The sequence below is a fragment of the Perna viridis genome, chromosome 10 (genome assembly GCF_037379345.1).
Source record: "Perna viridis isolate PV_CMFRI_1.1 ecotype Kerala chromosome 10, ASM3737934v1, whole genome shotgun sequence".
NCBI lineage: Eukaryota > Metazoa > Mollusca > Bivalvia > Mytilida > Mytilidae > Perna > Perna viridis.
In genome coordinates this window covers 13,076,898-13,094,607 of record NC_142454.1, presented here as the reverse complement: position 1 = coordinate 13,094,607, position 17,710 = coordinate 13,076,898, and the positions used below count along the sequence as shown (strand labels likewise).

Genomic DNA, 17,710 nt, shown 5'->3' with positions numbered 1-17,710 from the left:
TCAATTTAAGGTTATCTGAACAACAAAATTTCTATGACAAGATACTAGATACAACACTAAGGGTATATTTCGGAGGTTAGTAGCACTCGGGTTTGTTACCTACGTGTTTATATACTAGTCGAACTGCATATTTGATAGTGGGAGCAAGCCCCTGTGGTTTGGAGGGGAGTAAATTAACAAATTATCCCCAATTTTCCTAGTGCTTCACCAATTGTAAGATCCTTTTCACCTTTTTCTTTTGTTTTTGATTCGGGGAAAGGCGGAGTTGGTCGTATTCCCCCTGCCTACGAATGTGCTGGGAGGAACTACAAAAGGCATTATTAATACATTTGTAGATGTCCGTGTAAGAACCAGGCAGGTGGTTATACACCAATTTTTTTTTTGGACAGATTCTTTTATTGTCGAATTAATTTCATTGAACCTGGAACTTGTAGAAATACTTCTATCTCTTAACATTGAATGAGATTGGGGCGTGAGCAGTAATAATTTTGACTAGTACATTTGTATTTAGTTTATGAAAATACCATGATTTTTTTAACTGAGAATTGGAATCAATTTAAGGTTCATTTAGTTGGTCAATAGATAGATGCAGAACCTAGCGGTTATGGACCCTATACATGGTTTGCAAAAAGAAAACATAAAAAAGACTAAAAGGGTTGCGGTTCCACAACTTGTCAATAAGAGGAACGGGGGATTTAAAATGTGTATCGGAGTGGACAATATCAAGTGGACCTCACGAGTCAGGTGGTTATTTATTTTAGCAGCTTCTGCAGATTAGAAAAAAATACATGTAGCAAAAGTTAGGTCAGTTTTTGATTAAACTTTAAATACAATTGATGTATCATTTTTAAATCCAGGACCTCAACTTCTTTAAGATGTACAAGCTTGTCTGTAGTCAGAGGGGAATTTGTGGGGAACCTTAGGGGTTCTGTTCCCCTAGTCAAGATCTGCAATATAAAATGTACATAAATTGTATGTGTGGAATGCATTTCAGCAAAACAAATGTTGTTTGGCCATCATAAATAATGGTCCTGCTTGTTTGTATATTGATCTTTACTAGTCCATATGAAATGAAGACACAGCCGGTGGTGGCGGTGGTTCTTGGTGTAGAAAAGCCACCATTTATACAATGCTTTTTCAGTTTACATATGCAGTATTTTCACTTACAAATAGTCTTTCTCATATTCAGATTCCTATGTTTGAGAAAACTATACATTCATCTCCCACTAAAATCAACCTAACTAAACCAAATCAAGAACGATAACTCTTGCAACGTTCCAATTCCATACACAATCTATGTAACTTTTATCTTGAAAGTGCAATAACCAAATGACAACATAAGGCTGGTTATGTGTTCTGTTTCTAAATTACAAATAAAATTGGATTTTATGGGTTATTTGACATGCATGAATCACTTCCTGTCTTCTTTCTTGTAAGGACTGCTACTTAAATGAACATAGGTCTACGCTGTGGCATAATGATAAAATATGAGTATGTCAATCATATTTATTATTTCTTTAAATAAATCATTAACCCTCATCAACAATTGCACTCCTACTTCTCTTAAGGTGAATATTTCAGGTGAATTGGCTTCATACTTTTATATCTAAATTGATTAATTAAAGTTAAAATACTTCAATGTAAATAGCATAATGCATCCAAAATTTACATTTGAAACCAGATTTTTTGGTAGGTCATAGTTTCAAATATGAACTTGTTTCTATGCTAATACATAAAATAAATGCTGCAAGACTGTCTAAACAGCTCAATTCCAAAAGAATGATTGGTTTGTTCCTAATAAATGTCATTATGTGATATAACATAGTCAGATAATAGACTTGTTAAGAATGTGTAACTTAAAATGTAACAAACATGGTCCATAATCTAACAATTGCAGTTATAAAATAACTCACTGTCTCACAGGTAATGTAAAAACATACATGAACATTATCAAAAGATAAATACAAAACCTATATACATGTACATGAACAATAAAATACATTTCACATAGTTCTGGGCTATATTGCACAAACCCTTTAATTAAGTGAATCGAAGTGCCATGTAGTTAAGATTACTGCTAAATACGAATGTCACTACTAATGCATATTTGTTTCTGAAATTCTTCAAATATAAACTTTGCCATAAAACTACACTGGAAGTCTAAATGAGCCCTTACATAACAAACAGGCTCACGAAATCTTAGCACAAGCTAATTGAAGATAACTGACTGTTCAGGGGTTCATTTTCAATAGTGGAAGGCCCTGGACTTTTGTAAAGTCCACTTGAGGAAAAGCAAAAGTGCAAATTAAAAGTGTTAATCAAAAGAGTTGAAGGACCAGGACCTAGGTAAAGAAATTTTAAAGGTTCAAGGCCAGAAATAAAGGGTCATGGAACTCTGACCACCTTTAACTTGAAATCCTGCTGTTCTTACTTCTATTGTTTCAAGGTCATTTAAAGTCAACTTGTGAGGTTTTTTTTAAGTTTTGTTTTACATGATAATAAATAGGGAGTCATTTGTCTCTATCTTTTATGGCCTGAAAAAAATATGCGGGTAATTTTTACTTTGTTTATAAAGACAACAAAAATGACATGGGATATCCTTTGTTTTTCTCTTAGTCATATGCTTCCTTTTAAAAGAGAAGAGGCAGGGGGCCTGATAATATAAAAATTATTTCTAGTTGGCCTAAAGGTATGAGTTTTTACTGACTCATATGTGAATAGCACCACAGAAGAAATGGGACCCTGAAATGCATGACTATACATTGACAGGAGCTGATATCCTTGGTATAGGTCTCGCCTCATCAGATGGCCCCCTGCCTCTGAGATTCTTTTGTTCTAGTTCTTTCTGTAACTCTTCTACCTTTTTGGTGAGCTGCTGTTTTAATATTAATAGTTCTCTATTTCTGTGATGAATAGGTTCCTGAAAGGAAAAGAAAAATTGTAAAACTAAAGAAACAAACAAATAAATGTATTCAGTCAGAACAGCAATTTACTCATTACTAGTTATACAGAATAGGAACAAATCAACATGTCAATAGAGCAAGAACAAAAAGCACCTCTCCCATAATTTTTCTGGCTTTGGTAGCACAATACAGTTAGGTCATTTCTGAAAATTTTGTCTCATTTTTGTTTAAATAAAGCTGTTTTAAGGCAGTTCACACAGAAATTTCTAGTGTTTTGTCATAAAAGAGTGCATATTTTTGAAATCCTTGGTGTGTGGAGGTTCAAGTCATTTATAATTTAGTGATTGTTATAAAATCCAGTAGCCATGGTAACATACTGAAAAAAATATTACTAAGTTTTAGTACGAATCAGGGCTGCCTTTCCAAAACTAACAGCCAAATACTATGTTTTATAAAATATTCGGCACTTAGACACTACCACAGGATGAAAGCATGCATGGAGTAGGTGGAAAAAGGATAAAAATAATACGACCATTTTGGATTCATTCTCTCACAATTTTAGTTCCAAAAGTTCGTGCGAAATAAGGTATTTTGAAAATCAGCCATCTGATGCTGAGGAAGGAACCTAATACGGAAGGGGACTGAAACGTTCTAGATACCATTCTTCATTTAAATTACACATGTTAACCATTACATATATTACATCTATGTATAAATGCTTTACTACATTTAAACAATATATCTACCAAATTTCAACTTTTAATTTTAAGTTTTACAAAATTTGACAGGGGAAACTTGGTGTGCAAAACAGTGCACCTTAATGTAACTGTATAGTGCACCCTTTATAACAACCTCATCTTTGAACAAAAAGAATTGCCTTCCTCCCTCGTTGATTTTCATTAAAAATGGTCTGAGAAACAATAAATTACCTTTCAATAGCGTCTTATTTCGTGTTCCATTTAAATGAAACATGAAGTAAGTTAATTTTTCCTCTTACTGAAAAGTTTTATTCAACCTAATAGATCAGTTATCCATACAAATGTTTCCAAGGTAAGATATTTAAGACCTTGGACTATTAATAACAGACTACAAGCTTTACCTGTGGTCTCATTCTAGGGTTCCAGCGACAATAGTATGCTGTCCATAACTCCAATCTCCTTGTACTAGCCACTGGAAACAGGACATGCTTATGGATGTATGAGGCATACAAAGGGTTAGTGAACTCCTCCAACTGACAGTTCACATAGGACCACAGGGAGACAGTTTTCTCTTTTAATTTCTGCAATAAATATTTTGGGCAAATATTACTACATGTTATGAAAATACTTAATAACTTCATAAAATTATGGTTTTGATTTTTTTAGACACAAAAATCAATGTTCTAATGAAAAAAGTGAATAAATCTTAAATATACGACCAATATCATAGAGAATGCATTCCTAGGCTAATGGTATTATATCCTAGGCTAATGGTATTATAGTCTGCTATCCAAAGGGCAACTCGACGTGTATTCAAATTTTTAAGAAATAATCTGTGTGTAATGCAAGCCCAAATAGTCAACTTAACATCAATAAATTCAATTAATTTAAAGACATTGTCACAAAAAAATTGAAATAGTATTTAACTCTGTGTACAAAATGACAATAGTAACAGTGACTGGAATTAGAGGGGGGACTGTTTATGACATTCCTGCTGAAAACGTCCCTTTAAAATCAAATGATTTTAGAATAATAAAGAATGGCCAAGTGAAATTCTGAACATTTAAAATGGTTCATTCTCAAAATTCTAATCCCAATCATTGTAGTAAATGCACAAATTATATGTGAGTATCTTAAAGATGTGAAGACAAACGTTAATTCTACCTCAGTGGCTCTAGCTTGCTCACAGTTAAACAGGAAAGTACCAAACAAACAGCTGTACAGATGGTCTAAGATTGTTATCAACATGTGCTCGTTAAACTCAAAAGCATTGGGGAACTATGAAAAAAAAAATGACATTTTACATTTTCATTCAAGGCAACCCTGAGCATCTATGTACTCAATGGTGATTTTATCATTAATAAGCAAACTTATGATGTTGTGACCCATGGTACACTGCTGTCTATCCATCAGTTCACACAACAGATGATAACTCAAGAACACTATTTTTTTTATTCTTCAAGTACAAGAAGTTTTTTTCTTGGAATGAAGCCTTATTATTTTCCCCATTTTACATTTAAGTGCCAAAATTATGATACAAAGTGTTCTCAATATATCATATTTCAGAAAAAATGTACAATTAATCCAAGATTGTATTTTGTGAGATATTTTCTCAGACATGATGCAATTGGTTTAAAAAAAAATCAATGGTAAGTCAGATATTATTTTGACTCTGAGTCAACCAGTCATCACTCTATCTCTTTTATGCCTCATGCTTTGCAGGGCATTAAGTACCAATCTTAAAGTTATTGGTACGACTTAGCCTAGACGCAAATTTTTGGCAAGTATGCTACCTGGAAACCACTGAAGAAGTCTATTTCTTGAAGGTAAAATACGATTTAAATTCTTTATCCTGAATGATCAGTAGCTATTTACCTGTCTTGTCATCTGCCAAACACAGTCTATAAACTGTAGAAATACTGGAGATCTGTCTGCATCTGAATGTTTGTCTTCACCATGGCCATATCTCTGAGGGAAAGATGAAATAGTCAGTGGCATAGCTAGGTACTTATAAGTGGATGCTTAAATCAATAATCTATTTTTTGGGGGTTTTTTTTGTTAAAATGATGTGGATGCTTGAGCATCTGAGCATACATACAAGCTATGTCACAGATCACTGATTGTTACTGGTATGTTGTGTAGAAAAACTTAACTGTATTTAATATAACTTCGTGAGGGCCATATCTTCTGTTGAGAAGATTTTTTTTTTTTTGTCATTAAGCCTTTCACTTCCATCAATACAACAGGAAACATATTTAAGTCCTGACATATAAAAACTATTACTGTGAAACTACTATTATTTGTGGGGCACCAATCTTCATGGTGTTCGTGGGTAGACCAAACATGTCATTTGGTTCCCAACAGAATTAAGATTCCCATTGACGTGTTTACTGAAAACCTCAAAACCACAAATTCAAGAATCTACAAACTTGTGCTTCTTCTATTACCTACGAAAATTGGTATCAATGACTTAAAGTACTTTCACAGTAGATGCTTTTATCAGCTTCATGCATTTAAAGTGGGCAATAACCTGGACAAAAAAGTTCTATAAAATCAATGAAAGAATATCACTAGTAAATATATGAGATAATTATATTTCTGAGTGCTCATATAAAACATTTGTAGAAAACAAAAACCAACACAAAAAAATAGTTAGGCTCTATACTAGATTATACTACTTCTCTGCTTAGAATACAACCTGTCAACTTACCTGAGCAAACTTATGACCAAGACTTAGCCATTCTTTTTCAATAAGTACTTCAAACCCCTTTATTGTTCTGTAGTAAGGATCTAACATCAACATGGCCAAACAGGTTAGCTGAAATAATTGTAAAAAATCACTTGGTCCTTTTTCTATATATCACAATATTTTAAATAGGTCATCAATGCATGAAGGAAGACATAATCAGATGTCAACAAAGAATAATCAAGGGAACCAAGGTTATAGTTGTAATCAAAAGAATGTAATTCAGGGACAAAGACCAGACATGGAAAACAGACATACACTACAAAGAACATTAAGTAACTATAATCATACATACAAAGTAACAAAAGCAAATGAGCAACTCAGACTCCACTAAAAACTGGGATATGGAGCAGGTGCACTGGTAGGGTAAGTGTCCTCTGCACTGGAGATAATAATTTAAATGTTTTCCTGTGCATACTAATCTAATTCTGCTCAGTACAAGTTATAACCAGACTCCTCTGATCTGTAAGTGGACAGGATTGTCAGTCCTTTACTACTACATAAACGTTTTCAGGGACAAAAAAGTCAGGTTTGAATTTAAAATACTACATTTAAAGTCAATATGTAAAAGTGAAATAAATCTACCTGTGCAGTTCTGTCCCATCCATCACTACAGTGGACTAATACTGAAGTTTTCTGACATTCTACTTTATCAGCCACCCTCAAGGCACCTGCAAGAATTTGCTGTAAAGCAAAATATAATAATATGTTAATGTTGGGTTCTCGTTGCAGTATACTGTTCCCACTGTATCACACTATTGCTAGAACAAGAACATCGAACAATGAATATATTCAGTATTTGCTGTGTTTGAACTAGGATCCAAGTGTAAACCCTGGTACCACATATTTATTAAGATTTTTTATAGAAGTGATTTTGGAAAATTGTTTTTCTTTTCAATACAGTGATACAATGGGAACATCTTTTTAAGCAGATAAATTCACTTTACATTTTTGCAAGCAATTACCGAGATTTTAGAGATGCTGCAATAAGTTTACTGCAATGAAAGAATATATTGTGTACTCACTTCAGATAAAACAGAGTTTCACTTTCCAGAGGGCTGTTTTTCCTCAGGCTTGAAAACCACTAACTACCATGATACAGTGCGACCCCCAGTATAGTTATTCTTAATTTCTTAAAAGGTGACATGATAAATGGTCACATGTAGTTCATTCATTAATTTTTTTGTCAATGAACTGTTCATTTTCTTTTCTTTACCAAGTTTTAAAGTGAATAACCTTGAGACATCATTGGGAGAAAGATTCTTTTAATATGTTCCTACCTATTGAGCAGCATACTGTCAGATCTAGCAGAAAGCAGGATGAAAACAAACTTTGACTTGAGAGTGTATTATTCACATTTAAGGCTCTGCAGGAAAGAATGATGCACAACCACATATTTATCATTAATTAATTGTGAATGTACCTTGATATGATCAAGCCAGTGTGTGTTCTCTATATTGGACAGCCAGTGAGCATCATCTATTGTGGGAAATACCACATCCCGTAACTTCCTTAAACTATAAAATACAACAGTACATAGAATAAAAATAAACAATTGTTTTATTAGCAAATGTAAAACTACTAAGGCATCTTACTAAATCTAAATCATAGACAAACTCTAAAGGAAGAAAGTAATTTAGTAGCAGTCTCTATAAGAATCGTGCAAAGTTTGTGATGTGTGATACACCAAAAAAAAGGCTACACATTTTTATTTTTGTAATGGAGTTGTTTTGTGGGTCTATATGATGAAATGTATACTCATTCACTCCAATCTTTCTGCTCTTAGGAGATAATCCACATTGAAAATGGTGTCTACTGTATTTAAGTGTCATTTACAGAGTTATCTCTTTTAATTTTGAATTCTAAAGTATATTCTATATTATTCATATCTCTTATGAATATGGGTTCTAAGAAAATCCTCGTTATTTTCTGTTTACTAAAGCATTTTAAACAAAATATCAAAAATAAAAATATGTAGGCTTTCAAACCATGTATCACATTTTGCACGATTCTGGAGTGCTACTTAAACAGGCCAGCAAACAGTAAATAATTGACAATGCATGAACTTCAAAAAAATTGAGAAAATGAGTGTTACAAAAATGCACAACTTGTACAGAAGAAGAACAAAATATGATTACACTTTCTTTGAATGTTAGTAAGATCATATCTGTAAACATATTTTAGTTATTCACTATATCACTACATGAATGTGTATTATTCATTGTACTACTACGTGTATTACCTATCTTTCATAACATGTATGTTGTGTATATCTAAGAAAAGGATTTCAGCATTCTGGTAAGATTCCTCCCTCTCATAACCCCCTCCTTTGGCCTGTAAAAACAATCTGGGCATTAGAATATTTCTTTCTTTGAATTAATTCACACAAATAGTTTCTATCAAACTACATTTAAGACTATGTATATTAAGACAATGAGTACTTAACCTCACTACTTATATCTCTTAAAAATTTGACATTAATAGGCATAAATGTAGTTCAAAGCACAATTTATTGTTCAAAGTAAAGCTAACAAGTAAAATTCAAATAAAAATGAAAAAGGTTAATTTAACTTGCTTTTATTGACATATTTTCATTTTTCTTATCTACGAATTCTTCTAAATTTTTTGAGACATAAAAAAAAAGTTAATTCTTGACATGGCTTAAAACCCTGACTTAACAGCTCATCTACATTTTAGACATTACCATGTTAGCTAAAGCATTAACACTAGGTCTGGCATCCATAATGTATAATTTATGTGACTGGGCGTTGACTTCCATTATCAGTTTGATGTAAGCCTCATCTTCTTTATTCCGTCTGTTAGCCACACCCACTAGTGGTTGACTAGACCTGGTAATGGTTGCTTGACTTTCAGGATGTATCCAAGATAAAATCTATACAAAAAATTACATTTATGTTGAATTAGAGATCATTCAGTTAATTATACTTTAAATGTTTAATATATGCTCTTGAAGGAGAAGATTATGTTATTGTGCAAGTCATAAAAATCGAAACTAATCTTTTATATGTTCATGAAAACTAAATTGAAACAAAATTAATTCCTTTTCTGAACTAGTTAATTGCAATTTATAATTAGGGAATTTGAATTTCCTGCATCTATGGGCGCCACCATGATCGATTGAGTTGTGACGTCACGAAGTCAATTGTGAAAGTAAATAGGTAATTGATTACGATGTCCAAATAAATTGTAAATTTGGGACTTTTCCTCTATAGTTTCAACCCAAAATAAACAGAAGAAGAGATTGAGGCACAACATGTAAATTAATGTCAGACATCATTGACGAACAATGGTTTGCAGCCAGAATACTAGTATCAGAGGAAAATCTACTTCCAAATGGACCAAAGAATGCTCGCGTTGCCGGCCAAAAAACTTCAAGAATATTTTCTTTTATTATTCCCGCAATCGTAAGCTGGACAAGACAACATGTTTTGGTGATTAGATGAACAGGGTCATAGAAATATTTACGACATATTCTTTGTATACATATTATTTGCAGTACTTGTATCAGTACCAAACCGACTTAGTGAGTCACGAGCCAATCAGAAGCTATCGATAAAAATCAATAAAGTCTGACTATGATCTTCCTTCAGATAGGAGAGTTCTGCTTGATGGCTATCCACTTATATTTCAAGGATTTAGAACTTTGCATAGCCTTGAGCATTTTATAAAACCGCATTTTGCATTAAAGGTTATTTATTTTTGTTCACGTGGGTATGATTTATTAAAAGAGCCGAACTTAATACAAAGGTGGTCTTTCCCTTTAATTTCTCTATACACTGTACAATTTTATGTAAAATTACATGTTAACAGATGCACAGAAAAAAATTTTAAATGTAAAGATACAAGTACATTGTTAAACAAAACAGAACAACCAAAACTCCTATATACCCATTTTTCCCCATAAAGGTATTGAAGTAAATATATGTTGTCTATAGCTATTGTTTAAATTTCTTGTTCATTTACCATTTTGAGGGAGAAAAAAGGATTAACTACTTACTGGTAACCTTCCCCTGCTTCTAAAACTGGCAACCTGTCTAATGTCATCATCTGTTGCTTGTATTGGTGTTGCTATCTGTAAAGATATCATATCAATAACACAGAAAAAATGGCAACTGAAGTTTTTCATGTTTTCTATATGTTTAGGACTGCCCTCAAAACCTACAATGAATCATTTAAGCTGTTAGTGAACTTTTTGTATTAACTAATTCTTGGAAAAACATATATTTACTATACTTGTCCTAAACATATTTTTCCAAATATTTTTTAACATGTGAAAACATATCTTGCAGTTTTGCCTGTGTAAGTTAGTTACAAAACTAGAAATACTGTAAGCAAGCTCATGAAAAGAAAACACTCCTTCAAATACAGTTGAATGCATAACTGGTAATTTCAACTTTCTCCCTTTGCTGTCCTCAGACGGTAGCAATATCCCTTTGTGCATACCTGCATATGATGCCCAACCCTCCTATAAAGTTTCATCAAAATCCCTAGAGTGGTTTTAAGGAGTTGCACTTACGAGATTTTAACATGTAAAATCCTTAAGTTGGATTATCTCCCTTTGGAATCTCATAATAGTATTTATATTCCTTCATGCACAGCTACATAAGATGCCAAACCTTCACCAAAATCCCTGGAGTGGTTTAGGAGAAGGTCGGCTTCCAATGTTTTACCATATTAAACCCTTAAGTTGGATTATCTCCCTTTGGAATCCCCCACCGTAACTATATTCCTACAGGTACATCTACATATGATGCCCAACTTTCCTATTAATTTTCATTAAAATCCCTTCAGTGGTTAAGAGGATATGCACTTATGAGAATTTGTTTTTGGGGGTATAATTATAATTCAGACAAAAACAACTCAAATAAGGATATAATACCAAAGTATGAACCAAAAGTTAATACTATCCATCTCTATACAGTAAAAAATGTTGTTAGATGATGCTTGAGAAGTGGTACAAACTGGAAGTGAAAGATCCTGGATTTCAAGTTTAAAATCAATGGGCCACCTGAGCAAAATCCAAAGCCCTCAATAAAATGTCAATGAGAAAGGTTAAAGGAACAGGAGTTATATAAATGAAATTTTTAAGTTCTATGTTTGAAATTAGGGATCCCATAAACTTAAAAAATTACAACTAACTTGAACTCCTGTTGAGTGCAAAATATTGTTTACACTAAGTTTCGCCTTATGCCTTTAGCATGGTAGATTAGATTCTTTTAATTATATAAAACAGATTTTATTCAACCAATGTCATTTATCTGAATAAACTACAAGGAAATCAAATAATTACTTACTATAGCTGGATAGGTTTCACATAATTCATACTTCTCATTTATTCTGTTTATGGTCCAACTATCATTCGGTAAACCCTGTAAATGAGATTACCGTAGGTCAAAAATTCATTTCAACTTTTTTTCCAGTTTTGTTATTTTACATATCATTTAACTGAGCTGTAACTAAATGTGGACATTAAAAGCAGCACATAATAACTTTACTATAGATCATACAGCAAGCAATACTTATAAAAGACTGAGTCCTTACAATTATTACCTATAAGAATTTGACCAACAACCTTAGAATCATGGAGACTCTGATTACAGCCTAACAGGAAATGAAGAAAACCAATCTCCTGCCCAAATATAGAAACCTGCATTTCAGTAGTAGTCTTTGTAAGAATCATACAATATCTGTAAAATGTGATACACCCCCAAAAAAGGCTACATATTTTTATATTTGTAATTCAGTTGATTTATGGGTCTATATTATGACATGTGTAATTACTCATTCTAATGTCTGCTCTTAGAAGATAATCAAAATTGAAAATCCAACAGATTCTATTGTATTTGAGTGTCATTTACAGAGTTATCTCCCTTAATTTTGACATCTACAGTGCATTCTATATAACTTTTATCTCCTAAGAACATGGGTTATATGAAAAACCACAAGTTCATTTCTGTTTGCTATGGCAATTGAAACAAAATAACAAAAAGAAAAATATGTAGGCTTTTCACCCATGAATCACATTTTACATGATTCTTAGCTGGATTGCTACTTTAGTTCATGAATTGTTTGCATTTTGACAGTTGGAAAAAAATGCAATACAAGATCAGACATTAAAGAATTTCAACTAAGATTTTGTTTAACAATGCTATAGCTCTTAATACATTTTCTCTGGATAAGGACTTTGACATATTACAGGTTACAATTGCCTCATATCATTGTTTTAAGATCCTGTATTATACATGTATTTCCCCAATATCAGGGGTCGCGCTGGGCTTCGTCAATGTCACAGCGATTTTTTATTTTACCTGGCGACAAAAATAGCCAGTTGGTGATTTTCTTGGCGCCTAGGTTTTGTATATTAAAATTGACGGGAAGTTTATCAACAACGGATATTCTTTAATTCAACATTTGTGTTGACACCTGGTCAGAGTTAACTGACTTTGACCAATTTACAGCTTAAGGCAATTAAAGGTAATTAGACCAGGCGACCGTGACTGACAATATCCTCATGGGAGGTGTCTATCAAATGTAAATATATTATTGTGCCAATCAAAGCTCTCATCATCTGGTCAAAGGTAAACACAATTAAGGCCATGTGCACATGGCTACACACTAGTTTCACAGCCCTATTTAACCATGTAATACATTCAGAAACAGAAATTAAATCCAATTAACAATAATTATCTCACCAGGAAGTGTCAAAATACTTCCAAATGAAAGAATTGTTTAAAGAAAATGGATGAAATTTGTTTACACTTTTGCCATGTGACTTTTTTGGCTGGAAAATCAGTAAACAAATAGAATGGGGATTTCCGAAATCTAATTAAGGAAATGCTATTCAGATATCAAGATAATTAAATAGGGACAAAATTAATGGTCCATGGTACAAAATGTAGTTTGATAGAAATTTTATCACTTGAAAAAAAAAAGAATCAGGTTTGTTAAAAATAATAATAGTAAAAAAAATAAATTATATTGTATTAGATAAATTAGACCATAAAGGACAAAGGTGAACATGTTTTAAAAACAGTGACTGTATGAGAATAGTAATATAAAGTCTTTGATAGAAGTAAAATACCTGTTTCTGGAGTAGTCCTTTATTATTTTATGGATATGAAAGTGACAGACTACAGCTGAAAACGTGCTTTATACATGCATCAAGAGTGAATCTTGGGTACATGTATGTCATGAATGGGGAGGTTATTATGACCAATTGACGAAGATAATTTATCAGTGAACTTAATACTGTCTTTTTTAAAAAAAGTGTAATTTTTTTTTTGGCACCCTTTGGCTCTAATTTCTGAAAACTGGTGACAAAATATGGCAGCTGGCGAATTTTGGAAGCCAGAGCAGCCCATGCAATATGCCTACCTGTCTTTTATATTCAGCTACAGGATCATAAACATCCCAACCATTCTCTCCGTAGTCTTCTTTAAATTCAAATGCAAATATTTGCTGCAAAATAACTCCAAAATTAATAAGGAATTACTAGATTATAATTTGGAACTCTATCAGAAAATACTGTAAACATGAAAATATCATAGGGTGTTATTTTAGCAATTGGTCTGCTCATGTGGGTGTAAAATTTGGGGTCAGATGTCTTATCGTATTAAAAAATAAAACAAAGAAATTTTTCCTGGGGGTTATTTTTGTTGTTGATTAGTGACCATGAATATAAGGAAAATTACCACATTTACAACAGTGTCAATTCAAAAATAATAAAATTTTGACTAAATACAAATATTGATATCCATTTACTTAAGGCACCTTTAACATAAAAGAGGATAAAATGACCTTGTCCTGTATATGTGAGGACATTTCTATATTTACAAGTCAAATGGCCTTTGATGTTATAAAACAGGTTTTTTACCCTGTTTACTGACATACATACCTGTTTATTTGTAATCGGAAAAGCAAACTGTTGAATTTTCTCAAAAACCTGTCTTCTTGAATGGTTCTCTTGCTTGTGGGCAAATCTTAGGTTTCTTACATCCTGCAGAAATAAAGGTAAATTATAAAATTCAATAGGAAGGCAAACATTAGGAAGCATATTTAAGCAAGAATGTGTTATCAAAAACATGTATAATTAAATTAATATCTTCAGGACTCTTGCTATAAATGTAAGTATCATAATCAGTTGTGCTTAATTATATGATATACCCTTACCCCATTCTTATTTATAGTCCTGTATCTTTAAAACAAAACAAAAAAGAAACAAATGGAAAAAATTGGAGTCCTTGCTTTCACTTAGTCAAACAAAAAGTTCCTAAAAACTTCTTTGAGTCATATCAAATGTTTATGAATGAACAGAAACTGACATAACGATAATGTCTGCAAAAATGGTTGAATAGTGCAGCAAAAAAAAGCAATGGTGTTGCATGAAATTACCATACTTTATTTAAAATACTATTCACAACATCACTTACCTTACAAATTAAATCAATACCATAAGAGTTTTCTCCCCTGCTTGTAGCACCACCTATTTTTTCTATCTTGCTAATTACACCTAATGGAACATCTAAGATAAATAAGGAGTCCTAAAAAAGAAGGGATGAAACCATCATAAAATGAGACTGTGTTAGCTGGAACAAGCTTAAAATTCAATTTCTCAAATTTCTGCTTAATTCAACATCTCCCAACTGTTTTGAGAAAGTTGTTTCACATGATACCCACAAGAGAATTTTCTTCTCATTTCATGGCTTATATTCTTGTAAATGTCTAACAAAGTCACGTATGAATATCAAACTGTATGCAATATTTACATGTAAGACAAAAAGAAAGTGTAAGAAGAGAATGGAAAATGAACCATCCTCTTTTAAAAGTTTTTTATAAGAACATCACCCTTATTTGAAGTCACTTTTATTACAATGAAAGAATTGGAAATTTAGTGCTTTTGCAATATAAAACTAAATGTATATTTATCATATTTAGTTTATCAAAAATAAAGAAAAACTTACTCTTTCACTACTTTTAAAATACAGCTTGTAATTGGTCACAGTGAGGGTGCCTTTAATAGGACCATTGTAGGGGCAAAGGTATGTAACATCCCGACCTACAATACAAACATCACTAGTAAACTCAATGACCGAATAAATTTGTAAGTGCATTCTTAATTTCCAAATTTCCTCTTGAAAAACCTTGATTTAATCTGTATCTTAAGTAACACTGATTACATCCAAAGAAATTTTTATTGATAAGCCAGCAAAGCTTGGTCTTTTCATTGTATAGAAATTCGTCTAAAAATTCATCATACTGACACTTGAGAAACTTTAGTCCAAGAAAAACACTACTGGTACATTGGGATACATTAAAGCTTCAGAAATAGTAAAGATGCAGGTCAGACAAAACATTTAAAAGATGTCTGGGTTAAAAAAAGCATACTTCTGGTTGGTAGGATCTTGAGAAAACCCTGAAATCTATGCCAAACCGGAACCAGTTTTATTGATAATTTTACTAATATTTGGAATGCCTTTTGATGTCTCCAACTTATTACTGATGACAAATACCTAAAAAATTTGGCAAAATGATAAATGGCATGAAGTTTAATTTGTTGAGAAGAGGACCTGAAAGTTTTTCTATGGAATTCACTTGAACTCAAGGCCATTGCCTTCCTCATAATATAATATACCTGGAGGACCTTGAATTTGTTCCCCGGGAAGTAGAGGAGGTTCATCTGACTGTGATACCTTAGCACTGTCACGAAGAATCTATAACATAAATGTGAATATTTAAAAATCACAAGAGATCAAATTCACGAAAAAGCAAAGTTGACTTGACATTGGCTACAATATAATCATTGATCTAAAAATCTAAAAAATGATATACCTAAATGTAATTTCCACCAAAAACACTTTATACGATTTTGCAAACAAATTTAAACAAAGAAGAGAGACTCCTCTGGCAACAGTACTTTTAAATTAGGCGCATGTCTTTTGGATACCATATTGATTTTTATAGATTTTCATTGGAATATGCATACAGTTATTTTCATGGAAAATCTTACTTAATGTACACTAGTGTACATGCAATTTCAGACTTGTCTGACCCGAATAATATCATATTTCATCTACCCTATTTATGAAATCTTGCAGTATTCCAAATTTTAAAGTATGTAAAACACTGAGGCTTCATTCCTTGCATTGTATATGGTAGAACCTCTCCATGATGGTTTGGCTTGCTCTTTCAATAGTTTTTATTATGAGTGCTTCTTGTATACATTTAATACTTTGATTATGATCTTCCTACATATTTGATTTTAATGCTGCTGATAAGAGGTTACTCCTTGAAACGTGTACGGCATATCAACATTTGCAATAAAGTATAATTAACTGGTATTTTTTGTAATTAAATAAACTAGAAGCAATTACACCACACAAAAAAATATTATTGAGGTTTTCAGATATAACACCTGGTCTTTGGTTTTTCCGTCTGGTTTTCACTTCTTTGAGGTATTGAGTAAAAACAACAGGCAAGACAAACCAGTATCAAGCAAGACACTTACAGAATATAGATTGAATGACCAATACAGAAGACATATAAAATTGTTTTACAGCACAACTGTATACAGTACATATCCCATACTTTCATTTCTATGCCGTGCATATTTTCTGATGAAGTGGAAGATGAAGAACACAGAGATTTTGAGGGCGAGTCAGATTCCTTTGAACTGTTGCTTGACGTTTCTTGAGGGTAAGATGTAGATCTCTCTGAAACTGATTCGTGACTTGCTTCATTCGACCGAACAGTTCCGGTGTCCGCACTTTCTTTAGCTTTTGTGCCTTCCATTTGGGGAATCATTCAATGTTAGTAAAGTGAAGAATTTTCATTTTCTAAAACAGGAAGTTTCATACAGGTGGCGCTGCTGTCTACACACCTTTAGATTGAAGAGTTCAGAACAGTCTCAAAGTACACTTTGACTGGGAACGTAATCCCTGCTTTGACATACCATTATTTATCAAATTATTTGGGAGAACGTATAAGGGAATAAGAATTCGTGCACTAAAAAGAGCTTCATGGAAATACTGATATTTCTGAAAATTGTTGACCATTTACACTTCAAGACAAACATAATAAAAGCGCTACGAAATAATGAGTCATCTCAAAAGAAATTTTTGCTTGTTGTTGTGTCTTCGTGCGATTGCTATTTGATTACTATTATTTCTTATAAAAAAAAACACTTTATAATCGGAAATGAAGATATTCAATAATGCAATAGATCATTTTCTCTTCTTTTTTTTTCATGACAAGGAGACAGAGCTTTATTATTATTATTATTATTATTATTATTATTATTATTATTATTATTACACAGCAGTATTTATTTGAATTAATGCATCTTA

The 17,710-nt window shown here is 32.3% G+C and overlaps 1 protein-coding gene across 1 annotated transcript; it reads right to left on the bottom strand.

Moving 5' to 3' along the window:
* Positions 1–1,492: 1,492 nt before the first annotated feature.
* Positions 1,493–17,253, bottom strand: LOC148604586 (phosphatidylinositol-3,5-bisphosphate 3-phosphatase MTMR2-like). The gene is made up of 17 exons (XM_088549305.1): positions 16,953–17,253; positions 16,000–16,078; positions 15,329–15,423; positions 14,798–14,908; positions 14,263–14,364; positions 13,743–13,826; positions 11,663–11,737; positions 10,366–10,440; positions 9,052–9,240; positions 8,590–8,681; positions 7,771–7,864; positions 6,933–7,031; positions 6,312–6,419; positions 5,477–5,569; positions 4,766–4,879; positions 4,003–4,182; positions 1,493–2,920 (listed from the first exon to the last, which is right to left on the bottom strand). The coding sequence occupies exons 1-17, from the start codon at positions 17,166–17,168 to the stop codon at positions 2,756–2,758; spliced, it is 1,971 nt and encodes a 656-aa protein (XP_088405431.1). The 5' UTR covers positions 17,169–17,253; the 3' UTR covers positions 1,493–2,755.
* Positions 17,254–17,710: the final 457 nt, after the last annotated feature.